Source organism: Botryllus schlosseri, chromosome 12, assembly GCF_051294905.1.
Source record: "Botryllus schlosseri isolate E-star chromosome 12, Bs_hap1, whole genome shotgun sequence".
Classification (NCBI taxonomy): domain Eukaryota; kingdom Metazoa; phylum Chordata; class Ascidiacea; order Stolidobranchia; family Styelidae; genus Botryllus; species Botryllus schlosseri.
In genome coordinates this window covers 2,980,173-3,007,434 of record NC_137247.1, presented here as the reverse complement: position 1 = coordinate 3,007,434, position 27,262 = coordinate 2,980,173, and the positions used below count along the sequence as shown (strand labels likewise).

Genomic DNA, 27,262 nt, shown 5'->3' with positions numbered 1-27,262 from the left:
TATCTGCGTGACGTCTTTTGTGTATTGTATAATTTTAATTTTGTATCGTTTCTTTGTTGTGACCATCGGTACAGCTGACTTTGCCTGGCTTTCCTTTTTATTATTGCATTGTTTCGTTATTTGCTGATTTGGTTTTCGTTTGAACTCTTCGAATATACTTCTTGTTGTACCGTTATCTCTTGATAAGGGGCGCAAGAAAAGTCTTTGAGTTGATCAATTCTACTACAATGAATGTAGTTTTGAAAGCAATATTCAAAACCCTAAATTGTAGCATACAAACCGAATGGAATCTCTAAAATTACAGTGGAAATACTCCGTTGCTGAGCACCTCTGGTAGTGTGTAACTTGCTCGGTGTTCTCTAGAAACTGGGCAGCGTCAGCGAGCTGCTGACAATCATGAAGCTGGTTTATCGCGAGCTGTGGAGCAAAGACGTGACTTCCGTTGACGAATTGCGGCTCTCCGTGACGTTGAGAATGTTGAAATCGCCGCATTTTAACGCGAAAATGAACGCCCTGAAGGAGGTGAGCGTGTATTTAAGTATCACTAATGATTGAGTCATAACTAGGGCGTTTTTTTTTACATTGTAGCATTAGGTCAAAATTTGTCAAAATTTTTCATGAAGTCAAAATTATTTTGACGTCTGCATTTCCTTTGTACCGGTATCGTAGATTTTCCACTGCCGGTGAACCTATCATTTGACATTTTATAGCTTGTAGCCTACTTTATAGGCCTACCGTTGTAACCGGCTAATTGTCTGCTCATTGTGAATCATAAACGGTCAAATAAAACAGATAGGTAGACATGGTGTTATGGCCAACGTACCACAATATTCTGACTGAAGAAAGACTTCTTGTGCATTGCATCATTCTTATATGAAGAAGCGCATGATGAAAAATTGTGATGTAGACAATATTGTCAGAATGAAGCGACGCGGTTTGTCACCAGCAGTGTACGCACAACTTGAGTGTTGTCAGCCAGCAACTGCTGCTGTTGAACGTCCTTGGCAAGCTTCTTAGTAAGGACATGCACTTTCTACCCAAGAATGTAGAAAAGTATCTCTCGTTTTACTACAAAAAATTTTAATTATTTCTACCATAATACGCATTGTAACCACCGGAATTCTTTATAGGACCAGATTTCGTTGAAATATTGTTTTTTTCATGTAAAAAGTTGCCTGTTTCTAAGCCAAAACGATTTTTCAGGCCTAACTACTTCGTTAGGACAGCCAGTTCCAACCAGAAATGAAGATAATTTGTACAATTTTAACATAATGTAGGATAACAACTAATTTGCATACGTTAGGTCAAAATTTGGTCAAAATTCGGTTTGTTAGGTCAAAAAAAGTCAAAATTTTGATTTTTTAGGTCAAAATTTTCCTTGTTTAGGTCAAAAGAACCCCGCCCTAGTTATAACCGTATGAAAGATATATAATTGAATAGCATATTCATATTGAAATAGACCCGAATATTTTCGGCTGACACTCGCCAGGGGTAATCGTCAGCAACTAGAAAAGAATTACCCCTGCCGAGAGTCAGCCAAAAATATTGGAGTTCATTTCAATATGAATATACTATTCAATTGTATATTGAATTCCAGTGGCAAGGAGCATGTAATTTCAGTGCTCGAAATATTAGAATTAATACTCTTTACAGATTCAAGTAGCCTACTCAAATCATTATGCTCAGCCCTGGTAGGAGGGTCAGATCATGTCAGGTGGTCCAAAAAAATTTCAACTTATGCCCCCACCATCTAAGATTATCATGGAAATTGGTATGCTTAGAAAACTGTTCTTTCTTGATTTCAGAGAAACAAATTTTATGAAAATCGGTCAAGTAAAACTGAAGATGTGGCCGTTCAAAAATTGCTGTTTTTGTGATCGCTCAAGCGGAAAAAATGTCAGAAATTTACACATGTAATTGAAATCTGCTATATTTTGGTCAAATTAGGGCTGTTGAGGGTGACACTTTCACACTTGTTCATTTACATCCTACTTGATACTTTGCCCCCTTCTTTGACACCTGGGGCTGCATAGTCTGACCTTTAACCCCATGATTCTGTTCGCGTCTTCAAAAATCGATCACGCGTGACATCATTTTTAATTGCAAATTTCTTTTGACCAAGAGGTGGTGTCATCAAGTGTAAGGTGTCATTGGAAAGCTCCTGATAAGGACTTTCAGAATCAACTATAACATTCCTCGCTATAGAATCATTACATACCATAAGAGTGCCATGAAACTAACCTGCAAATAACATGTTTTAATTGAAAATCTCACCTTTCTCAACATGACACAAACTCTGTAAAACAACTAATTTTACTTTTATTCTATATACAGTACCTATTGTACTACACACAAGGTAGTCAGTATAACTCAGAACAGATAATTGCCGACATAAATTATGCTGGAAATAATTTTTGAAAATTGAAGAAAAATTTACTACACAGTTTGAGGTGAACACACAGTACTTCAAAAATGAATCAGAATTCACAAGTAACGCAATGATAAGATGCAATATTTTATGTATTCTACACAATACATTTGGGCAACGATCAGCACTAAACAATGAAATGGACATTGGACAATAACAACGAAAATCAATGTCAGCGGGTTGGTAGATTTCATATTATGGTGAGATATCAACTATGCACTTGCACATATCAGATATATATATTTATCTTTGATGATATGTGTTCCAAACTTCTTTGACTTTCAGTGTTGTTTATACACACTCTTTTGATGCTAACTCGGTCTTCCAACGCCGGCATCATCCTATTGTTTTTGCTGTTTCAAAAAAACTTCACAACTTTTTCAATTTTTTCATCTGAAAGCATCTTCCATTTTTGTGGTGGTGGCAAAGAATAACTCCAGTGTCTTGTTCTTGCTGTTTCGCATCTCTCAACAACCTTCCACTTACTCCAAAAATTTCCGAGATTTTCATTCTTGACCAATTGTTAAGATTTGAATTTTTTGAGGTCTTGTTGAATTAGGGCTATTGTTTTTTCTTATATTTTCGATACAATATTTCAAAAGCAACTTCATTTTCATATTCGTCTTTTCCCGTCCCTACATATTCTTGAATCTCATCAACATGTAAAACCTTGGCAAGCTTTGTTTCAACATTGAGATTCAATTCTTGTATTTTTCTTTTTCCGTATCTAATTTTTCGATTTCCATAAAGAGAATGCAGCTTTACTGGAGATTCACCAACAGCATGAAGACTCTGATATGTGCATTGTTAATATCTCACCATAACATGAAGACTACAGTGCATGAGATATTGCATCTTATCATTGCGATAATTGTGAATTCTGTTTAATTTTTGAAGTATAGTGTGTTCACCTCAAAACTGTGTGGCAAATTTTCTCCATTATTCTAAAGATATCTCCCAAAATTATTTCCAGCATAATTTATGTCAGCAATTATCTGTTCTGAGTTATACTGACTACCTTGTGTATAGTACAATAGGTACTGTATATAGAATAAAAGTAAAATTAGTTGTTTTACAGAATTTGTGTCGTGTTAAGAAAGGTGAGATTTTCAATTGAAACATGTTATTTGCAGGTTAGTTTCATGGCACTCTTATGATATGTAATGATTCTATAGCGAGGAATGTTATAGTTGATTCTGAAAGTCCTTATCAAGAGCTTTCCAATGACACCTTACACTTGATGACACCACCTCTTGGTCAAAAGAAATTTGCAATTAAAAATGACGTCACGCGTGAGCGATTTTCGAAGACATGCGCAGAATCAAAGGGTTAAAGGTCAGACTATGCAACCCCAGGAGTAAGAGTAGGGGGCAAAGTATCTAGTAGGATGTAAATGAACAATTGTGAAAGTGTCATTCTCAACAACCCTAATTTGATCGAATTATGGCAAATTTAAGTTACATGTTTATATTTCTGACAATTTTTCCGCCTGAGCGATCACAAAAATGGCAATTTTTGGACGGTCATACCTTCGGATTTAGTTGACCTTTTTTGCTGAAATTTGGATTTCTGAAATCAGAAAACAAAGCTCTGTAAGCATGCCAATTTTCATGATGTTTCGAGATAGTTGGGATATGGCCTGGACCAAGTGATATGATATTACCCAGGAATCAATTCGAAAAGGCGCGACTATCAAATGTGATTTCGTTTGCCAGTTGACAAAACTTATCGACGACTCGCAATCGGTTTTGACGAGAATTAAGAAAAACGCGATGGAATCGGAGAAAATCCTCGACTGGCTATTGTCCAACAGCGTCCTTACCGTGGCCCTGGACAGTCACATCGATCAGTCGCAATATTGCGACAAGATCCGGACCATCGTGGAATTTATAGGGAACAATATGACCGTGGATGAGTTGAATCACATGTGGCAGATGCAGGTTTGTTACTGTCTTTTATTATAATTCCTGCCACCCCCCATGCCACGCAGGTATTGGTGTAAAATTTTCAGGTTTAGTGGGTTCTCAAAGTTCTGTGGGCTTTGGTTGTGCGTAAGGTTTAATTTTGTCATTTCCGTAATCGATAATCCAGGTATAATCTAGGTACTTGCGTATGGACCATCGGTGGTGAACCTTTTTGCTATTCACAGCCACATTTCGATTACATATATGGCGTACGACAGCATTCTTGAGGACATTCGCAATGGACCACGTTCATGGCAAATATCCGTGTTAAATTGGCTGTTGGGACGCTTGTCATCGCGGTCAGCCGTTCTTATGTTCTTAGGCGTCAATGTTTTCTTGAGGAATACCTTGCACTGAAACGTATTTAATTGTAGAATTGTAGAATTTTATCAAAGGCTATTGTCTAGTATGGATATCACTGGAAAAAATGTAATTTTTCGAACTAAATTTCTCCAAAACCCCAACAAAACATCGCTTAACACTGCTCAATATGTTTGTGTCAGTAGGCTTTTGGCAGTTTAGTAATTGAAATGAGTTTTCGCAGCAAAATATTCCACCTCAGACAGCCACTCTATTTCCTTAATTGGAAAATAATAGGAGTTGGGTTATCAACCATTTTGCAATGATTTCTCAGACGCCCTGGAAATGCCTCGCAGAGAACCACCGTACTAGCGATTGCTGTAGTTTCTTCGCTGTCAAGCGTTGGCTATATCTGATTTTACAGTGTTCCACATTTTTCAGCATAATCAGAGCCTCGCCGTGTCCGAGAATGTTCAATCGATCCTGTCGGCGGCCGCGGTCTGTTTCAACGAAGCTCAGTTGGACCAGCTTTTTCAGCTCATACATCACTCGTGGCTGCGGGAAGACGAGAAACGCCGCCAGCAGCTCGTGTCATTTATCGGACGCATAGGTCACAATTCCAAGACCGCCAAGACCATGGAGAAGGTGGCTTTTTTCTCTGTATTGTTTGGCTCCCGCAATTACCGATGTTCGATGCCCTTTAGTCATTGGTTCGCTTTGTAGCTTGTAGAGTGGTAGAATGTTTAAGCAAATTTTGCGGAAAGGCAAACTCCTGGGAAAGATAATAAGCTAGCTGTATATAATTACAACAAAAGTGGGCAATAGGGCTGTTCAAAGATAGCTTTTTTTCCTGAATCTTGCTGATTACATGATTAAATCGTTAGGTTGCCTTAAAAACGACGCACACCAAATTTTAATTCATTCCAACCAATAATCGCGGATTACGTACAGTTTGAAAATTTTGAATTTACCCAAAGATGCAAAAAATTTCTTCGTCAATTTTTTCTGTTAACCCCATGAAATTGTTGCGCTGTCTTCATAGACGATGCAAAACAAATTTGACTCAATTCCAACCCGTAGAAGCGGAGATGTTTGAGTTTTTCTTCAATAATTCAGGGATTATCCTTGATTGGTGGATAATACAAGAACTATCATCGAAAAACTGAAATAAATCCGCTTTTCCGGGTTGGAATTGAGTCAAATTTGTTTTGCATCGTCTTTGAAGACAAGCGCAACAATTTCATGGGGTTAACAGAAAAAATTGACGAAGAAATTTTTTACATCTTTGGGTAAATTCAAAATTATCAAACTGTACGACATCCGCGATTATTGGTTGGAATGAATTAAAATTTGGTGTGCGTCGTTTTTTAAGGCAACCTAACGATTTAATCACGTAATCAGCAAGATTCAGGAAAAAAAGCTATTTTTGAACAGCCCTAGTGGGCAACTTCAAAGAAAGAATTGGAATTTTAATTTGAGAAGTTTCTGGACACTACCTTTTTACTATTCAGTCTGTTGCACTTGGCTCTATTGAGGTTTCTGCATTTTGTACCTATCCCTGGTTTCTGTAAGATGGAGTCATTGTTTTTGCGTTTGTTTTGAAGAAATGCGAATTTGTTGATTGCAAGCCTTTATCACACTGTGAAATGCGTGATTGAAATTGATATCCAGGCGTTTTCTGTCGCCAAATGGATAAGACTCTAAGAAACCCCTGTAGTTTCGAATTTAAATAATCAATGCTTTTTCCTCTTGAGTAGGATTGCTATCTATGACAGAAAGTCTATTTGACACAGTTGAATTTAGGTGCTCGACCTGCTCTGGGATCTGGCCCATCTGCCGAAACTTCCGTCTCATCTCGTGGATTTCGCGATGAGAGAGCACCACGCCATTCTCACGGGATCCTACCACGTCAGAGAGTCGTTGAAGAAAACTTTCATTGTCAGATGCATCGAAGATATCAAGAAGGTAGATTTTGATTCGAACATTTTAAGTACCGGTACTAAAGTACTAAGTACTAGCTCTCTTCTGTGTGATTTGAAAACAAATTTCATTTTACCACCGACTCCAACATTCTAGTAAATTTACACGGAAAATTACACCTCTACATTCTTTATATGGCTCGCAGAAATTATGAAAACTGTACTCGAAGAAAGAAATGAAGCTTGTGATGGCTTGAAAACGTGAAACGGCACTTTTTGAGAGCATTTGGTTCGATTTTGAAGTACAGATTTGGAATCGGAGCATTTTAACACACTCCTACTCCAGCCAGTATGTGCTTCTCAACTTTGACGCAGACTCCAACAAGAGAAAATTTAAGTGGACTAGCAACTGTAAAAAAACGTCAACATTTTAAATTTTTATTTTTTCAGTTGGAAATGTTAACACGGTAGCTACGTTTTTACATCATTGCCGTATCTCATCAAATGAATAAGTCAAAATTGCAAAATTTGAATTTCAATTTTCTATTCAATGTTAATATTCTCTTTTACTGCGAATATGTCAATAGCGTTTTTCTCCGTTGTAAAATTTTGTTATATCGATTGATCAGAATTCAAAACTTAGTACGAAATTTTTGTCGTAAATGATTCACTAATGGTATTTTGAAAAGTCAACATCCAGATATGTATTTTGCTAATTTTTGTTTGGCTTCAGTACACCGTGGTAGTTCACAGAAAGCTTTTGCAAAAAAAATGAATTTTGAAATTTCAAAACGAAATTTCTCCAAGATGAGTTGCGCATAATCCTTCCAACTGTTCTGTAACTTGTTAAACAGGCATTATATCAGTAAAGTGACATCGCAATTTTGAGGTGGGGTGTTTCGCGTGCCGAAACATTATTTCTCTTGTGAAATACAATTAGTGATATTCGTCTGTGCACAATGTAATGCGAAGCGATCGCCCGCTTAGGACATTGACTGTAGCGCGCTCGGCAATCGTCACCGGCCTGATTTATCGCGTCTCCAACGAGCCTAGTTCTTTTGGCTTGAAGAATCGTATCTGAAATAAGCCCGGTGCGCACTATATCATTGCTTGCCTGCACAATCGCATGTGCTTTGCCTGGTGAGCCTAATATAATCATTGGCCTACACAATCGCATCTGCAATAGGCCTTGTACGAAAGATATCATCGCTGGCCTAACTATCGCGTCTCGGGCCTAGCATGCTTTGGCTCCTATCTCTCGTTGGCTTGGAGACAGTGACATCGCGAAACTGAATGACGTCGAATGTCCGTATTTCGTAATTGGTTTCCGCTAATACTTGAACATAACCATCGGGAGCTGTGTGTCAAGGCTTGAGTTAAACAAGAGGGGAAAGGTTTGAAATTGAACCACCGGAAATCGGTGCCAGTATAGAACAGATTCCATAACAACTCGGACATTTTGACTAGCGCAAATCGACGCCGAGGAGACGTAATACGCGTTGATGATTCAGCGTATTTAATTGACTCGCTAATCGACAATAATTCCGGACTCGTCGGCAAATTTATCACACGCGAAAGGTCGTCAACATGCGGCGATCATATTATCGTGATTTACTCATGTAGTTAACCCTAATGAATTGATGCTATGTTGAAACACCCCCCCCCCTTATTTTTTGGCTGGCTGCTCCCCTGCCAACTACACTCTCTTTATTTAAAGGACACATGGGTGGTGCCTGCGTTGAAGCAGATGAACGACATCGCCAACACATATGGGAAGACCTACTCCACTAAGTCCGATCGCGGTGTTCTGTGCGAAATGAACAAGCAGCATGACTTGTTGAAGTTGATCGTTTCGAGTCTAATGCGATGCCATCGTATCGCGGTGCAGTCTGCGCTCCAACAGCGGACCGAATTACATAGAGAACTGACGGTGGACGGGAAGTATAAGCACGCCGACGTGAGCACCGTTTTCCGTTTGGTTTGTTTCCTCGTTTGACTGGCGCTGTCTCGCAGTTTATGTATTGGCACCTGCAATTTCTGAAGTTCCTGCTGAAAGACGCAAACATCTACCTGCCTTCGAGCCGTGCGAAAGAAGTGTGGGACACGCTCGTCGCAAATAAGTAAGTAGACTACTTCCTTTCTGGAATGGCTGGATGTGTTTCTGTTCGTGGTTTATCAATGCCAAAATGCTCAGAAAACCAGAGTTGGAATGACTCGAGTCATAACTCGACTCGAGTTGAACTGTATTTCGACTCGACTTATACTCGAGTCATTGTGCATGACTCGAGACTAGGATGGCCAAGACAGACATTTCATTGTAGCTTCGAAGAATAGTAAAGTCACCGCATTATTGGTATTTCGTCTATCGGTCCTGATACTTGGAAAATAGGGCGAGCCATTCTATATCTCTTGAAAAGTTGGTTGAACTGAAAACTGAACAGTGAACATAACGTCCTGGACTCTGAAAGTTGCTGCGACTCAGCTCTGAGCACAGCAATTTGAGTAAATATTGTAAAGATTTGAGTCGGGTAGTGAAAACAGGGCTGTAACCAAGTCACAAGATCCCGAGTCGCAAGTCAATCTCACTTTTATAGTTTTGACTCTCGAGTCAAGTCAAGTCATTTTCAATTCACCGCCGAGTCAAGTCTGAGTCCAAGTAGTAATGTTCACTGTTCAGTTTGAATTTCAACCCACTTTTTTCAACTCAGCTCAAGTGATATAGAATGGCTCGCAATGATAATAAAGTAAATTTCCTCAGTCTCTAACTGTTTCTTTACTATTCTCCAGTTACCTAGTTGGCTGAGGTGAAAGGTCAATGAAAATGATCTGTCAGACTTGGTTTTTTGCAATCCTAGTCAGAGTTCACTCGGGGTTTACCTAGTTATAATGAGGTCGGAAAGTAGTTTCCCGAGTCACACTAGGGGAAGTTTGGGATTTACCAAGGATATTTTTCACAGTGTATATTGTAATGATTAGAGTCGGGTTTTTAGAGTAACCAAATCTTCTCAGGGATTCGTGCATCGAAGATAACGAGGCTTGTCTGGAGTGGTTCGGAGATAGCCTGGAAGATCTCGACCACGATACCGCCAAGCTGCTTTTCAGGTGTTTATTTGAATCTCACCGTGGCCACGGAGATGTGGTTATTACCGTCCTTCACTGTCGTCTTTTAGGGAGAGACTGCTGAAGTTGGACCCGACTCAAATGTCTGCTCACGCGTACCGTTGCTTGATGAAGTTCATGGAGGCGACGAATTTGAACGAGCAGAAGATGAAACGAAGCTCCGGCAACCTGGTGAGAGTTTGCTAGTGTTTCGGTTTTCATAGTAATTTTCACTGCTACTCAAGTGCACAGTTCCAGCAGACTTAGACAGCTTGATAATTCTAGTCGTCTGGATTAACTGAATAGAGCGAAACACCGATAATCTAATCCTACTCTAATCTGTGAACTTTTTCTATGCTCTGTTACTAATCTCATGACTGGTTTTCGTGGAAATGCCATGGGGGAAGTGTATAGTGTGAAATGAGTCAAGCTTGCTGTGCACTTGCACAGTAGGGCGCCTTTTTTCTCAAATCGTACTGGCTACTTGATAAAATTGCTAGGTTACCTAATTTAATCCTACACACAAAATTTGGTTCAATTCCAGCCAGTAACCGCTTTGCTATAGGAGAAGAAAGTTTCTATTTATTATACAAAAATAAATAATAAAAAATTTGATAATTTTTTGTCCCCCCCCCCACCCCCCATGAAAGTGTTAGGTTGTCTATAGAAACGATGTTCACCAAATTTGGTTCAATTCCAACCAGTGGAAGCGGAGTTATTGCCGTCGAAAAATTTGGATGTGAATAAAATAGTATTTACGGTGAGCACAACTATAATAAGTAAACAAAGAATCGGTCGCCGTAAATACTATTTTATTCAAATCCAATTTTTTCGACGGCAATAACTCCGCTTCCACTGGTTGGTATTGAACCAAATTTGGTGAACATCGTTTCTATGAAAACCTAACATTTTCATGGGGTGAACAGACAATTTTCAAATTTTTTATTGTTTATTTTATATAATAAATAGAAACTTTCTCTTCCTGTATCGTGCGAAATCAGCCAAGCTTGCTGTACAGGCATTTACAATTCTCGTGCTGATGAGAACGAAGTCTGGTCTGATATGAACTGAAATTGACTTACGCTTACTCTTGTAGTATGTCGAGAAACTGGACCTACTCGGTATGGACTTCTTGTGGCGCGTGTGCCTGGAGTGTCCGCTCGAAGAGGTGGCGGAACTCGCTATCGGGACCCTGGTGAAATTCTCCTATCTCGCGGTCTCGTTCAACCTGAAGAAAGACCAAAAGGCTCTGCATTCGCGCTTCATTTCCGAGTGTTACAAGCGGCTGCACGTGGGTGTCCCTTTTCATGGAATTTTGGTCGCGATTGGTGATATTGGCAGACTTTACGAACTGCCGACCTAGTTAGACGTCTGTTAACCAGCTACCGGATTTTTGAGTAGCTCGAGTTCTAGTCGCGAATTTTTGAAAGTGAGTAGTTCTCTGTTTTAGTTGCTGATTTTGAAAAAGGAGTAGTTCTACTTCTAGTTTTAATTGCATATTTTTGAAAGGGAGTAGTTCTATTTCTAGTTCTAGTTGTGGATTTTGGAAAGTATGTAATTCTAGTTCGAATTGCGTATTTTGAAAAGCGAGTAGCTCTAGTTCTACTTACGGATTTTGAAAATTGAATAGCTCTAGCTCTACTTGCGTATTTTGATAAGTGAGTAGTTCTAGTTCTAGTTGCGTATTTCGAAAAGTAAGTAGCTCTAGTTCTAGTTGCGGATTTTGAAAATTGAATAATTCTAGTTCTGTTATGAACAGTGAGTAGCTATAGTTCTAATTGCTGATTTCGAAAAGTGAGTAGTTCTGGTTCTAGTTCAGGGGTGGGCAACATACGGCCCGTGGGCCGGATCCGGCCCGCGGACAGTTTTCCGTCTTATATGATAATGTGGCCCGTGGCTACAGTCTGCCGAGATTCCCCTCTACTTGCTTAAATACGTCATATTTTAGTGACTGCATGTTATTTTATACATGTATGCGCATTGCGCAGCGTGCGAGTGGGGCTTGCGCGTAAGTTCGTCGAAGCGAGAAGACTTGCATTATCGGCATTTACGATGTACTCAACCCTAATATCGTTTGTAGTAATCATGGTGTTTGTAGACTACAATGGTCATTTACACCAACCGATATTTCTAATTTTTGATTCCGTAACCGCCGACTGGTACCACGGCACGCTTGTAGGCTTTTGTAAGACACCGCTTATGCCAGGGGTCGCCAACTCAAAACGGGTCGCGGGCCACTTTTCAAATTCCGTAGATGCCGCGGTCCGTATGAATTCAATATCGAGATAAAATAGGCCACAAAGATGAACAACAACGCTATCTCATCACCTACTCAGCCCTAATGAATCGATATCTTGGTAAATTTGGGGTACCGGGCTTATCGAACGCCTTGGAATATTTATTAGGGATTGCACCGTGTGTTGATTGCTCAGAGCAGAGTGTCCTATATAGTGTGTTCACAAGCAAATCTCAAGGCTTACTGAAATTGGTCTACGTCACACTTTCCCTTTGGCCAAAGACAATTTCACGGTAATTTTTGACCGGCTTGCCGAGCATTAAATTTGATTAAACGGGTATCAATCGAAAGCTACCGCGGTACTGATTGCGAAAATATAAATTCGATTCTGCTCGTGGTCCTGGAACCCCCCAAAATCAGCTTCGGATGTTGCATTGTAACGGAGTTTAGTATTGTGACGCAGCCAGGCCGTCTGGGAGCAAGTGAGGAGCAGAGTAAACCGCAAGCGTATTGGCCCTTGATTGAGCATTGAGCATTCACGCTCTCACTCTCGTGCGCGCTTGCTCCTGAGCTGCTCAGACGGCATGGCTGCGTCACAATATCAAACTCCGTTACAATGCAACATTCGAGGCTGATTTCGGGGGGTTCCAGGACCACTAGCAGAATAAAATTCATATTTTCGCATTCAGCACCGCGGTATAGCTTTTGATTTGTACCCGTTTTATCAAATTTAATGCTCGGCAAGTCGGTCAAAAACTACCATCAAATTGCCTTCGATCAAATTGAAAGTGTGACGTAGACCAATTTCACTGAGCCGCGATATTTTCTTGTGTCCACACCATGTAGGACACTATGATCAGAGAGAAGCAGACATGGCGGTGCCTGTACGATAATGCTGTTCTCAAATCCACATTATATCCTCGTCATTATCGGCGAGTAATGGCTTTGAAGTATCATTGCTGTCGTTGAAATAAATTTATTAAATACGATTTATTCCTTGTATACGCGGATGAATGGGCGAATAATGTATCGATTCAGCAATCTGGCCCGCCCCTGTTCTAGTTTTAGTTGCGGATTTTGCACGCTGCATAGTTGTAGTTCTAGTCGCGGATTTTTAAAAGTTAATACCGGTAGTTCTAGTTCTAGTGAGTATATTGTTCAAGTTTCGGTCTGCGGATGAAACGGAATGGGTTTTTCAGCATATCCACGTGTCCGGGGAAAACTCTGTGATCGCGCACGCCATGACGAAAGTGACGAAGACTCTGGCGGCGAACATTCTGCCTGACGTCAACATGCCTTCGCCCACCACTAGGTAAGCTTCTCGTCTTGATGCGAAAATTCACAAAAAACGATTTGAAAAAATGAATCGAGTCAAGTTCAGTCATTACAACGCCGCTCTCCCTTCTCAGCAACAACCGTATCATGATGATGGAGAGAATTCTCCTGATCGCCGAGCGTTACATAACGGAAGCGGAAAAATTGCACACAGACGCAAGAACCATACTCCCTCACGGCGCGCTGTTTTGGGGATCGCCAGTCAAGATTTACGTGACTTGCGATTCTCCGAAAACGGCCTTCACGCTAACGGTGAGCAATTCCGAGCGTGCCGCCGTGTTATCGATTTTTACAGATTATTTTTGGGCTCCAACGATAATATTTTCGCATTAAATATTTGAAATTACATGCCGACAACGTCATATTTTGCAATACGATTGTTGACGTACAATGTTCTTTCCTATTCTCTTCTAGTTGCCGACGATTACCCCTGACGAGTGTCGGCCGAAAAAATTTCAGTTCATTTCATTATGAATATACTGCTCAATTTTATATTGAAGTCCTGTACCTCCAAGTAGCTGTTCAAAGATACGTTTCGCAAATTTTCGATTGATTGCTAAAGATACGTAACTGCTCGAAGAAATCTAGCTTTTGATCCCACTCGAATACTCTACAGGCATTTCATATTATGCTTCTACTTGAAGTGCCCATTTTGCCATGTCTTGGAATTCGCAAATTCTACTTTAAACAGACCACAAAGTTGTGACATCGTTTTTACTTCTCCGTGAGTGGCGTGACATTTTTTGGAATATTTCATCGTCTTTTGAACCACTTTTGTTATTTTCTCTGGGATATATCCAGTACGACTATATCAATATTCTATTTTTGTTTACGCAGACCCACGATAACGACACTCTGGAAAACGTACGCAGCCAAGTTGCGTCGCGCCTGGCCACCACGTCAGATCAGGTGAGCTCTAGAGCGCGACCATAGCTGGACAACTCCTAATTAGATTAGAACGAGATCTAGTTTCCCCAGTCTGCCCTCGATCTTGAATGTTTTTTCAACGCGTTTTCTCTGGCCAGGTTCAACTCGCGGTGAAAGACAAAACTCTGCCCCAGTCGCAAGACCGACGGCTGCTGCGCGCAGTTCCGTTCCGTGCGCGCCAGGTCGATATTTGAGCGTTATTCGGGGGCCGAACGCGACCCTTGACCCCTCTGGTTTCTGTTCAGCCCGTCGTCGCGAAGACCGCGGTTTCGCCGGCCACTGTCACGACGGAGGAAGATCTCAACTCGAGCCAGAGCAAGACGGCGTTGATGCTGGAGAAGGTTTGAAGCGGTTTTTTATGCGGAGGTGTTCGGAAATGAAGTATTCCTAGATTTTCCGAATTCCTATGTAGGTTTTGACCAGGGTTGCAATGGCTCGCGTCATGACTCAAAATTTTCTTGACTCGAGTCATTTTCTCAAAATACGGAAATGACTCGACTCGAGTCACTCTGTGTATTGACTCGACTTGGATTCGAGTCATTGCGCATGACTGAGACCAAGTCAATTGACCCGAGACTCGGACGGCCAGTACCGACATTTCATTGTAATTTCGAAGAATAGTAAAGTAACCACACTTTCGGGATTTCGTCTATTGGTACTTGCACTTGAAAGTGCAACCACAAACAGCTAAGTGAGGAAAATTAGTATATTATCAATGCGAACCATTCGATATCACCAAGCAGAGTTATAAAAAGTTTGTTTAACAGGACTTTAACGGGAAACTGAGCAGTCTGGTGGTGAATTGAAAAGGACTCGACTTGACTCGAGTCAAAACTATAAAATGCGATTGTCTTGCGAATCGATTACAACCCTGGTTTTGACAAACGATCATTAGGGTTGTTCGAAAAAAACTTTTTTTCAATTTTTTTGGCTGCTTGAAGAAATTGTTAGGTTGCCTAAAAAACGCTGCAGCCCAATTTTGACTCAATTCCAACCCACGGAAGCATTGCTATGTAGAAAAAAGTTTTGGATTTATTTTGTAAAAGCCTGTGAAATTGTTAGTTTTTCTGTAAAAATGACGCCCAGCGCAAATTTGGTTCAATTCCAACCCGTAGAAGCAAAGTTATTGAAGTTTAAAATTGAGGATTTCAAATCATAGTATTTACGGTGGGTAGGTATAATATATATTATAAAGAATTTACCGCCGTAAATACTGTTTTATTCATATCCAAAATTTTATACTCCGATAACTCTACTTCTACTGTGTTCACATCTGCCAGAGATTAGCGGATTTGAAATTCCTAATCCTAATACATTAAAAATATATCTGAAATCCTAATCCGACAAAATTCCACCAATCCAGTTTTTTCTGAATCGTAATCCTAACCCTGCTCATCTCCGACATCCGCCAACGGAACCGGGCCAAATTTGGTGTGCAGCACTTTTTGTGGGCAACCTGGCAATTTAATCGTTGAATGCCCGGAACCCGGAATAGAAAACTCTCGATTTTAGGAGGAAAAGCTGCCGTCTGTCGTCATGGCAAAGAAGGGCAACGACACCTTCGAAGTTCTGTATCAACTCACGGAGTGGAACGAACCCCGGATCACGCAACAGGCCAGGTCGCTGATACTGCTCATCCCGAGCGATCCCTCGGTGCTGAGGAGTTTGAAGTCTATCGTACGCGAAGAGGGTCGCAGAGACAGCAGGACGGGTGCGATAATTTTGAATTCGTGCACGGTTTATCTCTTTTTATCGAATTATGATGGTGTTCATCAATTTAACACTATAATTTGTTCTATATAATAATAATCTATAACACTGGTCAACACATATTTTTAGGCAGACAAAGTAAGAGTGGTTTTAGGGGATCTGAACGGCACTGACTGTGAATATGATCTTGGTTTTTTTCAAATTGGCTCTTGTTTTAGAGATCAGGCTATTTCGACTAAAATCTCTCATTTTCGCGCTGTGGGTTTGATAAAAGAACAGCTCAGGTGTGCTATAAAGATCATAAATTCAATCTCTCTCTACACAGTCCAGACTGTTTTAAATCAAAATGCAGCAACATCATTATATCTAGGATTATTAGATTGTCATAATTAGAGACTCTCGCGGATGTTATGTGCAGAAATAAACTACAATAATATATTTGAGCATCTAAGTAAACACTCAGATGACGTTGCATTAATTTAATCAATTTTATGATCTCGCTGTTTCAAAGTGTATTCGATAGTTCCCGATTAATATTGAAATCAACCTGAATCATGACACTCGGCAGGGGTAATCGTCTGCAACCGGTAGAGAATTGGAAACAAGAAGGTGATACGATTTTCGATGGAGAATTCTCTTTCCAATGCTCTACTAGTTGCTGACGATTAACACTGACAAATGTCAATATTCGGGTTGATTTCGATATGAATATATTATTTAAACGCTTCGTCCAAATATTTTAGAAGGCGAGTCGCCGGAACGCGTGAAACGGAATGCCTCTTCCATCTCTATCAACTCTGAGAGACCGACTACCCTTCTCGGACAGTCTCCGAAAAGGCAAAGGTGAAATCATCATCTTCGTCATACAATCGAATAGTGTATAATTATTGAAATAAACCCGAATATTTGGGGCTGACACTCGTCAGGGGTGATCGTCAGCAATCTGCAATCGTCCGCGAAACCTCTAAATTTGGAAAATGGTTGATAACCTATTTTGTAATTTGCTAAACTGTATCTATAGGGAAATCATAAGGCAGTTTCGCTGCATAGCTGCTAAAACTCCATGACTCACATCAACGTAGTAGCCTTACGAGATGAAATATCTTGTACTGCGCAAACTCATTTTAATCACCAACGGGTGGCCTACCGATACTAACATATTGCTGTTCAGAGATGTTTTGTTGTGGTTTTTCCTTATCTCTTATCAAATTGTTGCTGTTTATCACTAGCCAACTGACAGACCTGCGCAAGACAGATGAGCTAACCTTGAAATTGCGTTTGTTTATGGGTCCGCGGGGGTTCGTGATGGTTCAAAAGGGGTCCGTGAGGACAAAAAGGTTAAGAACCATTGCGCTAATTCTTTCTGTTGGCACGACCTGGGGGAATAGATTTTGATAACAGTCGATAAGACGGGTTAAGCCAGCAGAATGAGTATTAAGTATGTGTAACATATAATAATTAGCACATTGAGTTTAAGCCATCTGCTTTCCTTAATTATTCGAATTTTCACGGTGATATGATTATTGATGTACGATGGTCTTTCCAATTATCTACCAGTTGCTGACCATTTCCCCTGACGAGTGTCAGCAAAAAATATTCGGCCTTATTTCGATACGAATATTCAATTGCATATTGAAGTTCTGTGCCTCCAAGAAGCTATCCTCTCGCGCAAACCGCTGTACCTTCAATCTCTCTTCAACTCGAAGAATGTTATGATCGTGCTCCTTTGTTTAGGACTCCCAGACAGTCGCCTCTGGAATATCTCTTCAAATTGTCGTCTCCCGGAATGAATCTTTTCAGGCTTCGGTACAACTTGGAAATTCTCTGTCGTTTCTTGATACCGGTTAACGACGAACAGGTGATGACTTAGTCTAACAAAATCAGCGGCCCTGAACCATTTCAACCTCGCGGACATGTGAAACTTCGAAACAAATGTTGCGGAACAGGGAACCTTCAGAAATCAAAATTAACCTAGAATTTGAGTACGAAAAATCTATGCCACTCAAATGTAGCACTGGAATCTTCGTTTATTGATGTCGACTAACGAAAAACGATGCAGAATTTGACTGAATTCCAACCCGTAGAAGCGAAGTTATTTGAGTTTTTCATCCATAATTCTGAGATTAGCCACCATCCAAGGCTATGTTTGCGAATCCAAAAACTTCGTTTCTACGCTCGGAAGTGAGAAAAAATGGTTAAGCACCGTTATTTCAGACAACTTGACAATTTCATAGGGTTGACGGTAAAATTTGAGTAATAATAAATTCAAAATTTTCAAACTCCTGTGCGTTCACGTCTACCAACCAAATTTGGGTGTGCGACCTTTTATTTTAGTCAACCTAACAGTTTGATCAGTGAATCCCCGTGATCCGGGAATGACGGTTATTTCTGAACAACCTTACTGCTTAAGTAAGTAATGTGCAAATTGCAGTAGTTCGTTACTGATTAAATCTGCTTGGGACAGGGACAGTAGGGCTGTTCAAAAATAACCTTTTTTCCTGAATCTTGCTGGTTACTTGATTAAATCGTTAGGTTGCCTTAAAAAACGTCGCACACCAAATTTCAATTCATTCCAACCAATATTCGCGGATTTCGTAGAATTTGAAAATTTTGAATTTGCCTAAAAATGCAAATATTTTTTTTTTTCAAATTTTCCTTCCAACCTTATGAAATTGTTGCGCTGTCTTCAAAGACGACGGAAAACAAATTTGACTCAATTCCAAGCTGCAGAAGCGGAGTTATTCAAGTTTTTTGATGATAATTCTGGGATGATCCACCAATCAAGGATAATCTCAGAATTATCAAAGAAAAACTGAAATAACTCCACTTCTACGGCTTCGAATTGAGTCAAATTTGTTTTGCATCGTTTTTGAAGACAGTGCAACAATTTCATGGGGTTGGCAGAGAAATTTGAAAAAAAAATTTTTTTGCATTTTTAGGCAAATTCAAAATTTTCAAACTCTACGAAATCCGCGAATATTGGTTGGAATGAATTGAAATTTGGTGTGCGTCGTTTTTTAAGGCAACCTAACGATTTAATCAAGTAACCAGCAAGATTCAGGAAAAAAGGTTATTTTTGAACAGCCCTAAGGGACAGTCATATTTGTAGCCTGTCACAAAAAGACATGGTCCCCTCCCATCTCTAACCAGCAACAGCTGTTCGGCGATTTCATTGTTGTTTGCCGACGGCAATTGACGTTCCTCTTTTGCAGCTTGTGGAGAACAACTCTGCGGAATTCACGAAGCACTTTCTGAAACGAGGAGGCCTTCAGATGATTCTCAACATCCTTCAAAACGAAGTGGTCTCGGAAATGGTCGAGAATCAGACGGAGGCTGAAATACGCCGCGGATGCTACACCACTGCGTTGACCATCGCCAGGTGAGAGTATGGTCGATTCATATTTCTGCGGCTTGAAAATTTTCAACTTATCTTGGTCATAATATAGGTGTGTTCAAAAATTACTTTCTTTTTCAAATTTTGCTGGCTACTTGATAAAATTTTTAGGTAGCGTAAAAAAACGCTGCGCACCAATTTCGGTTCGATTCCAACCAGTAAAAGCGAAGTTGTTGACGTTCAAAATTTAGGATTCGCAATCATAGAATTTACGGTGGGTAGATAAATACATAATGATTTATTCAAAAATTTACCACCACAAATACTATTTTTTTCAAATTCAAGACTTTGTACTCCCATAACTTCACTTCTACTGGTTAGAATTTAGCCAAATTTGTTGCGAATTGTTTTTTCAGACAAACCAACAATTTCGCGGGGCAGCCTGTAAAATTTGGAAAAAGTTTATTTATATTTACTTTTAGTAAATAATCCAATACTTTTTTTCATGGCAATGTATCTATAGGTTAGAATTGAGCCAAAATAGGTGTACAGCGTATTTTTCAGGCAACCTAACAATTTTATCAAGTAGCCCGTAAAATTTGATGAAAAAAAGTAATTCATGAATAGAATGAATGTTGTTGTATTTCTTCCTGATTCGGAATGTATTTCGATTTCCAACTTTTTGCAGACTCAGTAATTTAATTAGATAACTAATTAAATTAATTAACTATGTTTGGAACTATTGCTTCAAGTAAAGTTGCTATGGTTGCTGAACGAAAAATACTAGTAAATTGCCATTGTTATTGAGACTATAGAAAGTAACATGTCGTTTCAATTTGTGACCCGTTTCAGATTTTTGCTCTGCGACTCGGCGTCAAGCGCGGACGAGTCTTTGACCAGGAGTTCACGAATCAGTCTCGCGGCCACGCCCACTAAAAGGTTTGTGTCTATCACTGATAGGGCCGCGCTGAGTGAATTTGTACCTTTTATGCGACCACAATAAAAATACGGCCAGTTCCACATCATTTTCATGATAATTTTTGATGTTGTCTCTACCATGCCTATTAGGGTTGTTCAAAAATAACTTCTTTTTTTTCGGATTCCAGCCATTCACTGATTAAATTGTCAGGTTTCCCTAAAAAACTGTGCACACCAAATTTGGTTCAATTCTAACAAGTCTAAGCCGCCACAGAGCCTATTTAAAATTTCAATTTATTATGGAAGATTTAAAAAAAACCATAAAATTGTTGATTTGTCTGCAAAAATGGCTTAGACATGTTAGAATTGAACCAAATTTGGGGTGCAGTGTTTTTTCGGGTAACCTGACAATTTAATCAGTGAATGGCTGGATGCTGTGATATGACCAATCGAGGTTTCAAGGATTGAATTGTGAAGAATAGTATCAAAGCCATATTTTTTTTGATAAGAGAAATCATGAGGCGGTTTTGCTTTATAACTGCTCAAACTTCAGAACCCACGTAAACAGAATGGCCGTCTGAGATGAAATGTTCTGCCGAGCAAACTCATTTTAATTACCGATAGCATACTGATACAAACGTATCGCTGTTTAGAGATGTTTTCTTGTGGTTTCTGAAAAAGTTTGTTTGCAAAAATCCCTTTTCTCCTGTGATATACATAACCACTGTTCCAGAATAACTGCTCGATAGAAATTGCTGGGCCATTATTTTTGAACGACCCTACTGTGCGTGTTCTCACAATACCTACGAATACGACCAGTGCATTTTCACTTTGCTTTCAGGGAGATGATGGATTTCGGCGTGGGGTCCTCGGAATGTTCCGCCACCCCGACCAAGAAAAATCGCAGGAGTCCGCTCTCTCAAAGCCCCGTCGCGCTTTTGGAAAGGATTCCCAGAGTCACAAAGTCAGCCGTTCAGGTTGGTAACAGGGTTGTAACCAAGTCACAAGTCAATAAGTTAATATACTGTGTCCGTTGAAGGTTCTGGACGACCAGGAATTTGCGCTCTTGATATCGACGCTGGTCAAGATAACGTGGTTCGCCTCGGCATCCAAGTTGGACCAGGTCACCGCAGCCAAAGATCCAGAAACCACCAGCTTTTCGAGGTAGATTTGTAGTCAGAATCCCTGGATTGTCGTGATATGACCGATTGATGTTTATCGCAAAATTCAGACTTCGTCGTTGGAGCAAGGAGTCGACGTCTTCCTCCGTGTCGATGTCGAACGTGAGTCCCTTCGTCGGGCGCAGCATCAGCACGGGCAGCATCTCGAGCTGCGGCAGCACGGAATCGGAACCGCGCGGCAGTCAAAAAGCCGACCAGTCCGCCAATCTCGATGCGGTAGTAGCGCAACAGGCTCTCGAGCTGCTGGTGCTGTGTCTCAAGCTGCGGAACTCCCATATCGGTGAGATGTGGTTTTGTAATTATGTTATGAATTCTTTACTTCAATCACTATACTATCACTGAAAATATGCATTGTTGATAGATTAATAATCTCCTACACTTTGTTTTATTCAATTCAATATCTATTATTGTAAATTTCTGGTGATAATCTCCTGTGCGCAACAACACTATCTTCACTAGCTGAAGCAGATTTGGCGGTGGTAATAACGTAAACATTCCATTGAGGTAGAATCAGCTGCCGCACAAGATCAAGTTTTAAGAGGAGATAGTTTTTCAGCTAGTACTGTGTCTCGTTAGCCCCAATACACGTTCCTTAGTTGCCGGAAAGCGTTGCAGGTATCGTGTGTAGCTCATAGCCAAAACTAAAATGAAAGTTGTGATCATGATACTTTTTTGTAGCGTTAGCTATGTCCGTTGCCCATGTTAGAGAGCGCAGCACTATACTGACAAAAAGTGTGTGGCAATATTATGTTCTTGCGGGCCACGTCCTCTGCGAAATTTGAAAAGTGGCCTGCATCCTGTCTTGAGTTGGTGAGCCCTGGCTGATATGCTATTGTGCCGTTAACTCTTGATAAGGGGCACACGAAAAGTCTGGAGAGCACTAGTCAAGTTTAGTACAGCCAGTCACATATTGCTATAATGTAATGTATCTTCTCTCTTGTTTCTTAGTGTGCCGAGTAAATCTCTCTATTGTTGATAGCAATGCCTGTTGCATCTCAGATCGCTTCTTCAACCTGCCGTCTGTTTCTGAGTTTGTCGTGGACATGCTGACGCAGCCCAGCGACCCAGGCGTCAGGCAGGCGGCCGTCGAACAATTCTTTGCCCTGTCGAATATCGAGCCCCGGGACGCTCCAAACGGCCCCCGGCAGCAAATCGTCAAGGTTGGTCCGAACTAGGCTTGTAATATTTACTTTCTGCTTACTTACTGCATAGTATATGTTATTATATCTGAACTTTGAACCTATTTGTAGTGTCTTACTGCAATCGTTCATGGATTTTCTCTTCAGATTGTGCTGAAAGCCAGATTGCCGTTATGGTCGCAGAACACTTTTCTACGCTCGCAAGGTCAGCGGATCATACGCAATTGCCTGGAGTATTTCGAGCTCAGATCCAAACTCGTTGAAACCGTTGTCGAGAAAAATCTACAGGTAATGGAGCATTCGGTGTGTGTGTGGGGGGGTGGTCCAAACCTCTCCTTCCCTCTTTTTTAAATGCAGCCTTTTGGGCAAAATTTATTACCTCATTTACAATTGACAAGCTTCTTGGAGGCACAGAACTTCAATATACAATTCAATAGTATAGTCATATTGAAATGAGCCCGAATATTTTCGGCTGACCCTCGTCAGGTGTAATTGTCATCAACTAGTAGAGAATTGAAAAATACATTGTGTATCGACAATCTTATCACAAAATGTGATTAGCCCAATGTACTATTTTTAGATGGTGCACGGGCTTGGTTGCCGTATTTTGATAAAAGTCGACTCCAAGGCACACAAATGAAAGTGTGAACGGCCAAATCAACGATGCCCATGCGTGTCGATGCAAATTGTTCTGAGTTGGATTAAAATTAGAATTAGTGAATTCGCAAAAAGTCTAATCGTATCAAATCATAGTTCCTGCTCATAAGCACAAGAATGGCAAATGTCTGTGCAGCAGGTTGGTTCGTTTTGCGCTGTACAGTTCTTTTGTGGCATTTTCAGGAAAACCAGGAATTAGATTAGAAGTTTAAATTAGAGCATAGAAACATTCCACAAATTCGATCAGAATTAGACTATCAACTAGAATTATCTGGTGGTGGAAGTCTGGCTTCCTAGTAACCCGGGGTGTCGATGTTTTCAGGAAAAATGCGCCGTAGACCCGCCGTCCATGTTGGACGACGAGATCGCTTGGGTCGGCGATTTCGAAGTGCCCACGTCGGCGGAATACGCGGAGTCTTCATCCGCCCGATTGCTCGACAACACTCTGCTGACCGGGCATTTGAGGCTGCTCAAAACGCTGGTGGCCGGACCAGGCGTAGACAAGAAGAAGACAGGTAAGCGGGGCACTAACGCGTGGGGTTGTGTTTTAAGTTGGTGCTTCCCAATCCTTTTATGGACGCGACCCCCTATCTCCAACTCCAAAGTGTTCCCAACTCTAAATTTGGTAATGATTACTATTAATAAATAAGACGAGGTGAGCACCTTTGGTCAGACTTGCTCGCAGACTATTTTGGAAGCTGATTACTAGGGCGATTTTTTTTTCCTGAAAAACAGAAGAATTTGCCCTAAAAAACTCAATTTTTACAAAAATTTTCCCTCATGTATGGAAATAAGACGTTAGATTGTACTACTTCTCTTCGTTTCTGGTCGGAACTGTCCGTCATTACGAAGCAGCTTGGCTTCTACTGGTTGAAATTGAATCAATTTTTTCGACAATTTGACAATCTCATTTCACAGCCAGTACAATTTGAAAAAATATTTCTGAAATTTGAAACAATACTTCTCACTCTAATAACTTTGCCTCTACAAGTTGAAACTGCTCCAAATTCGGTGCACAACGTTTTTTTGATCTGACTGATTTCGGAACAACACTAGCAACCAAAGTACCTCTGCAGAATTTTGACTCGCGTAGGGTAGCTAACAAATTGACCGACGTCATGTTTTTGTGCACAGGCTCCAGACTCATCACGAAATTGTTGCACGAATTTCTCTTCCCGGCGTCGAAACTAATTTTGGACGGCTCGTCGCAAATCAGAAATAAAAGACTTCTCTCCGATTTTCAACCAAAGTAAGCCTGGGCATAACGATTTTCGTGCGTTAACGAATATACGCTTATAGGCAGGATTGTATTGACTCGAGTCATGAGTCGACTTGACTCGCGATTATTCGATGACTCGAGTCATTTTCTCAAAATGACTCGACTCGACTTGAGTCAATCTGTGTGTCGACTCGACTTGTACTCGAGTCATTGCGCATGACTCGGACCAAGTCATATGACTCGAGACTCGGACGGGGCTAAGACCGACATTTCATTGTTATTTCGAAGAATAGTAAAGTTGCCACACTCTTGGTGTTTCGTCTACTAGCACTGCTTCTCGAAAACGCGACCAGAAACTGCTAAAAGTGGGGAAAATTGTGTATTCAAGCCGTTTTCCTTCCTTTGCCCAGATGCAGTAACGAAGAGTCCAGGGCCGCCGCGTTCGGAGTCCTGACCGAGCTATGCCACGAGTGTACCGCCAATCTGCAGCAGGTGTCCTCTCAGCTGCTGTCTATGCATCATTACAGCGATTTATCAAGGTCTAAGGTAGGCATCTTGTAGCAGACTTGGAAAATTAAGTGTTCAATACTACTAATTAAAACAAAATGCAGGTAATGCGATTCTAATGTAATTTGTCAAATGTTTCTATGCTCAAATTTTAATTTTAATCGCATTTCCAGTTTCCCTGAAAACGCACCAAGACAACTATATAGTGCGGAACAAGCCTGGCTTGCCGTACAGACATTTGCCATTCTCGTTCTTACGAGATTCGACTTTGATTTGATATGAACAGAACTTGATTTTTGGTGTGATTCTTTGCACTGCGGAATTCAATCCAATTCCCAAGCGTTGCAAATTTATCAATTCTAATCTAATTTGTGAAAAACTTGCTATAATTTTATTCGAATTTTGTAAAGCTGCAAATTTATAGCTGTTTGACTCTGCTTTAGGGTTGGTCTTTAAAACTGTGGGATAGTCGACGGTGATTGATTTTTTTTTTAATTTTCAGGAATTCGATTTTAAACCGCTGGTCGAGTCCAGGCCCGAGCACGGACTGGTCGGTCTGAAGAACGGCGGCGCCACTTGTTACATGAACAGCATCCTGCAACAGCTGTTTATGATCAAAAACATGGCGGTGGGTATTTGGTTGCCTCGCGTTTGAGCATGCGACACTTTGGCGTGCGTCACTTGAGCAAACGAGCATGAGACGAGAAATTTAAAAAATTCCATATTGTAAGGATTCACCGACTAAATTGTTAGGTTGCCTAAAAAAAAACACTGCACACCTAATTTGTCTCGTTCCGACCAGTAGATGTGAAGCCGTAGGAGTTTGAAAATTTAGAATCTATATACACAATTTCACTGTCAACCCCGTGAAATTGTTGAGTTGTCGACAAAAACGACGCAAAACAAATTCGACGCAATTCCAACCCGTCGAAGCGAAGTCATTTTCAACTACAATAACTACACTTCTACCGGTTGAAAGGGAGCAGAAATTGTCAAGCATCGTTCTTTTAGACGGCTAAACATTTTTATGGGTGAACCAGTGACATTTTAAAACAATTTTAAATTTTTTGAATAATCAATTCGAAATTTTCAATCTCTAATAGCTTCACTTCTACTCGTTGGAATCGAGCCAAATTTGGCGCGCAGCGTTTTTGAGCAAACCTAACAATTTTAGCTAATAGCGCAAAAATCGGGAACAAAACGATAATTTTGAACAACCCCCTTAACCCAGCGATGAAATTGGTATGGTCGAAAAAATAGCAAACAATATTTTATGTGATTTAGAATTTTGCCCAGACCCGCGATTCAGTGTTTCCGCCATTCTGTTCTAAACTCAGACTAGACTGTTTGATATCTTTTGCAGCCTCTTCTGAACACGGAACTGGGCGAGGCTGACGAGGAATCCACTCTGCTCTACCAGCTCCAGAGGATTTTCGGCCATCTCTCCGAGTCCAAGCTGCAGTACTACATACCCGAGTCGTTTTGGAAGACTTTCAAGTTGTGGGGTCAGCCGGTCAACATTCGGGAGCAGCAGGACGCGTTCATGTTCTTCACGGATCTCTCCGATCAGATCGACGAGTTTTTGAAGGTAACTGCGTAAGATTTGAGCTGGATTCAGTCGATTTTACTATAGATAGTTACGAAACACGCGACTGATAGCAATTTCGGGCTGCTTCGTTAACAGTACTGTGATATTTTATGAAGGGACTTTTGAAAGTACAGAAGTTCGATATACAATTGAATAATATATTTATATTGAAATGAACCTGAATATTTTCGGGTGGGTAATTTTTTTTTTTTGGCATGTCAAAATTCTGCCAAAATTGTACCGTTAGAAATTTGTCAAAATTGTTTACAAAGTCAAAATTTTTTGACCTCTGCATTTCGTTTGTATTGTAGATTCTGCACTGTCGGCGAATTTATCATTTGATATTTTACAGCTTGTGGCCTACTTTATAGTCCTACCGTTGTGAACGGTCCATCGTCTGCTAATTGTGAATCATAAACGGACAAATAAAGCAAATAGGTTGACATGGTTTTATAGTCAACGTACCGCAATATCCTAACCGAAGCGAGACTGCGTGGGCATTGGTACTTATATCAAGAAGCGCATGATGAAAAATTGTGATGTAGACAACATGGTCAGAATGAAGCAACACGGTTTGTCGCCAGTGTTGTCAGCCAACAACTGCTGTTGAACGTTGGTTCTCCATTCTTGGCGAGCTGCTTAGTAAGGACGGTCACTTTCTATCCGAGAATGTAGGAAAGTATCTTTCGTTGTACTACAACAAATTTTAATTATTTCCACCATAATACGTGATGCAACTACTGGAATTCTTCATAGGGCCAGATTTCGTTAAAATATTAGTTTTTTCATGTAAAAATTTGT

The 27,262-nt window shown here is 40.5% G+C and overlaps 1 protein-coding gene across 1 annotated transcript in view; it reads left to right on the top strand.

Annotated features, from left to right (window-relative positions):
• The window catches only part of LOC145451581 (ubiquitin carboxyl-terminal hydrolase 24-like), a 51,033-nt gene that overhangs the window by 7,155 nt on the left and 16,616 nt on the right, over positions 1 to 27,262 (top strand). Inside the window, exons 9-37 of the mRNA XM_080329788.1 lie at positions 364 to 522; positions 4,144 to 4,368; positions 5,134 to 5,337; positions 6,496 to 6,657; positions 8,329 to 8,568; positions 8,625 to 8,731; positions 9,621 to 9,713; positions 9,782 to 9,902; positions 10,807 to 11,001; positions 13,146 to 13,258; positions 13,356 to 13,533; positions 14,119 to 14,190; positions 14,307 to 14,390; positions 14,454 to 14,549; positions 15,721 to 15,919; positions 16,662 to 16,761; positions 17,653 to 17,776; positions 19,131 to 19,297; positions 20,105 to 20,191; positions 21,012 to 21,147; positions 21,210 to 21,334; positions 21,402 to 21,631; positions 22,351 to 22,511; positions 22,638 to 22,778; positions 23,470 to 23,662; positions 24,282 to 24,396; positions 24,777 to 24,912; positions 25,376 to 25,501; positions 26,237 to 26,461. Of these exons, the coding sequence (XP_080185914.1) occupies positions 364 to 522; positions 4,144 to 4,368; positions 5,134 to 5,337; positions 6,496 to 6,657; positions 8,329 to 8,568; positions 8,625 to 8,731; positions 9,621 to 9,713; positions 9,782 to 9,902; positions 10,807 to 11,001; positions 13,146 to 13,258; positions 13,356 to 13,533; positions 14,119 to 14,190; positions 14,307 to 14,390; positions 14,454 to 14,549; positions 15,721 to 15,919; positions 16,662 to 16,761; positions 17,653 to 17,776; positions 19,131 to 19,297; positions 20,105 to 20,191; positions 21,012 to 21,147; positions 21,210 to 21,334; positions 21,402 to 21,631; positions 22,351 to 22,511; positions 22,638 to 22,778; positions 23,470 to 23,662; positions 24,282 to 24,396; positions 24,777 to 24,912; positions 25,376 to 25,501; positions 26,237 to 26,461 (4,314 nt within the window). The remainder of the gene's footprint in view (positions 1 to 363; positions 523 to 4,143; positions 4,369 to 5,133; positions 5,338 to 6,495; positions 6,658 to 8,328; positions 8,569 to 8,624; positions 8,732 to 9,620; positions 9,714 to 9,781; positions 9,903 to 10,806; positions 11,002 to 13,145; positions 13,259 to 13,355; positions 13,534 to 14,118; positions 14,191 to 14,306; positions 14,391 to 14,453; positions 14,550 to 15,720; positions 15,920 to 16,661; positions 16,762 to 17,652; positions 17,777 to 19,130; positions 19,298 to 20,104; positions 20,192 to 21,011; positions 21,148 to 21,209; positions 21,335 to 21,401; positions 21,632 to 22,350; positions 22,512 to 22,637; positions 22,779 to 23,469; positions 23,663 to 24,281; positions 24,397 to 24,776; positions 24,913 to 25,375; positions 25,502 to 26,236; positions 26,462 to 27,262) is intronic.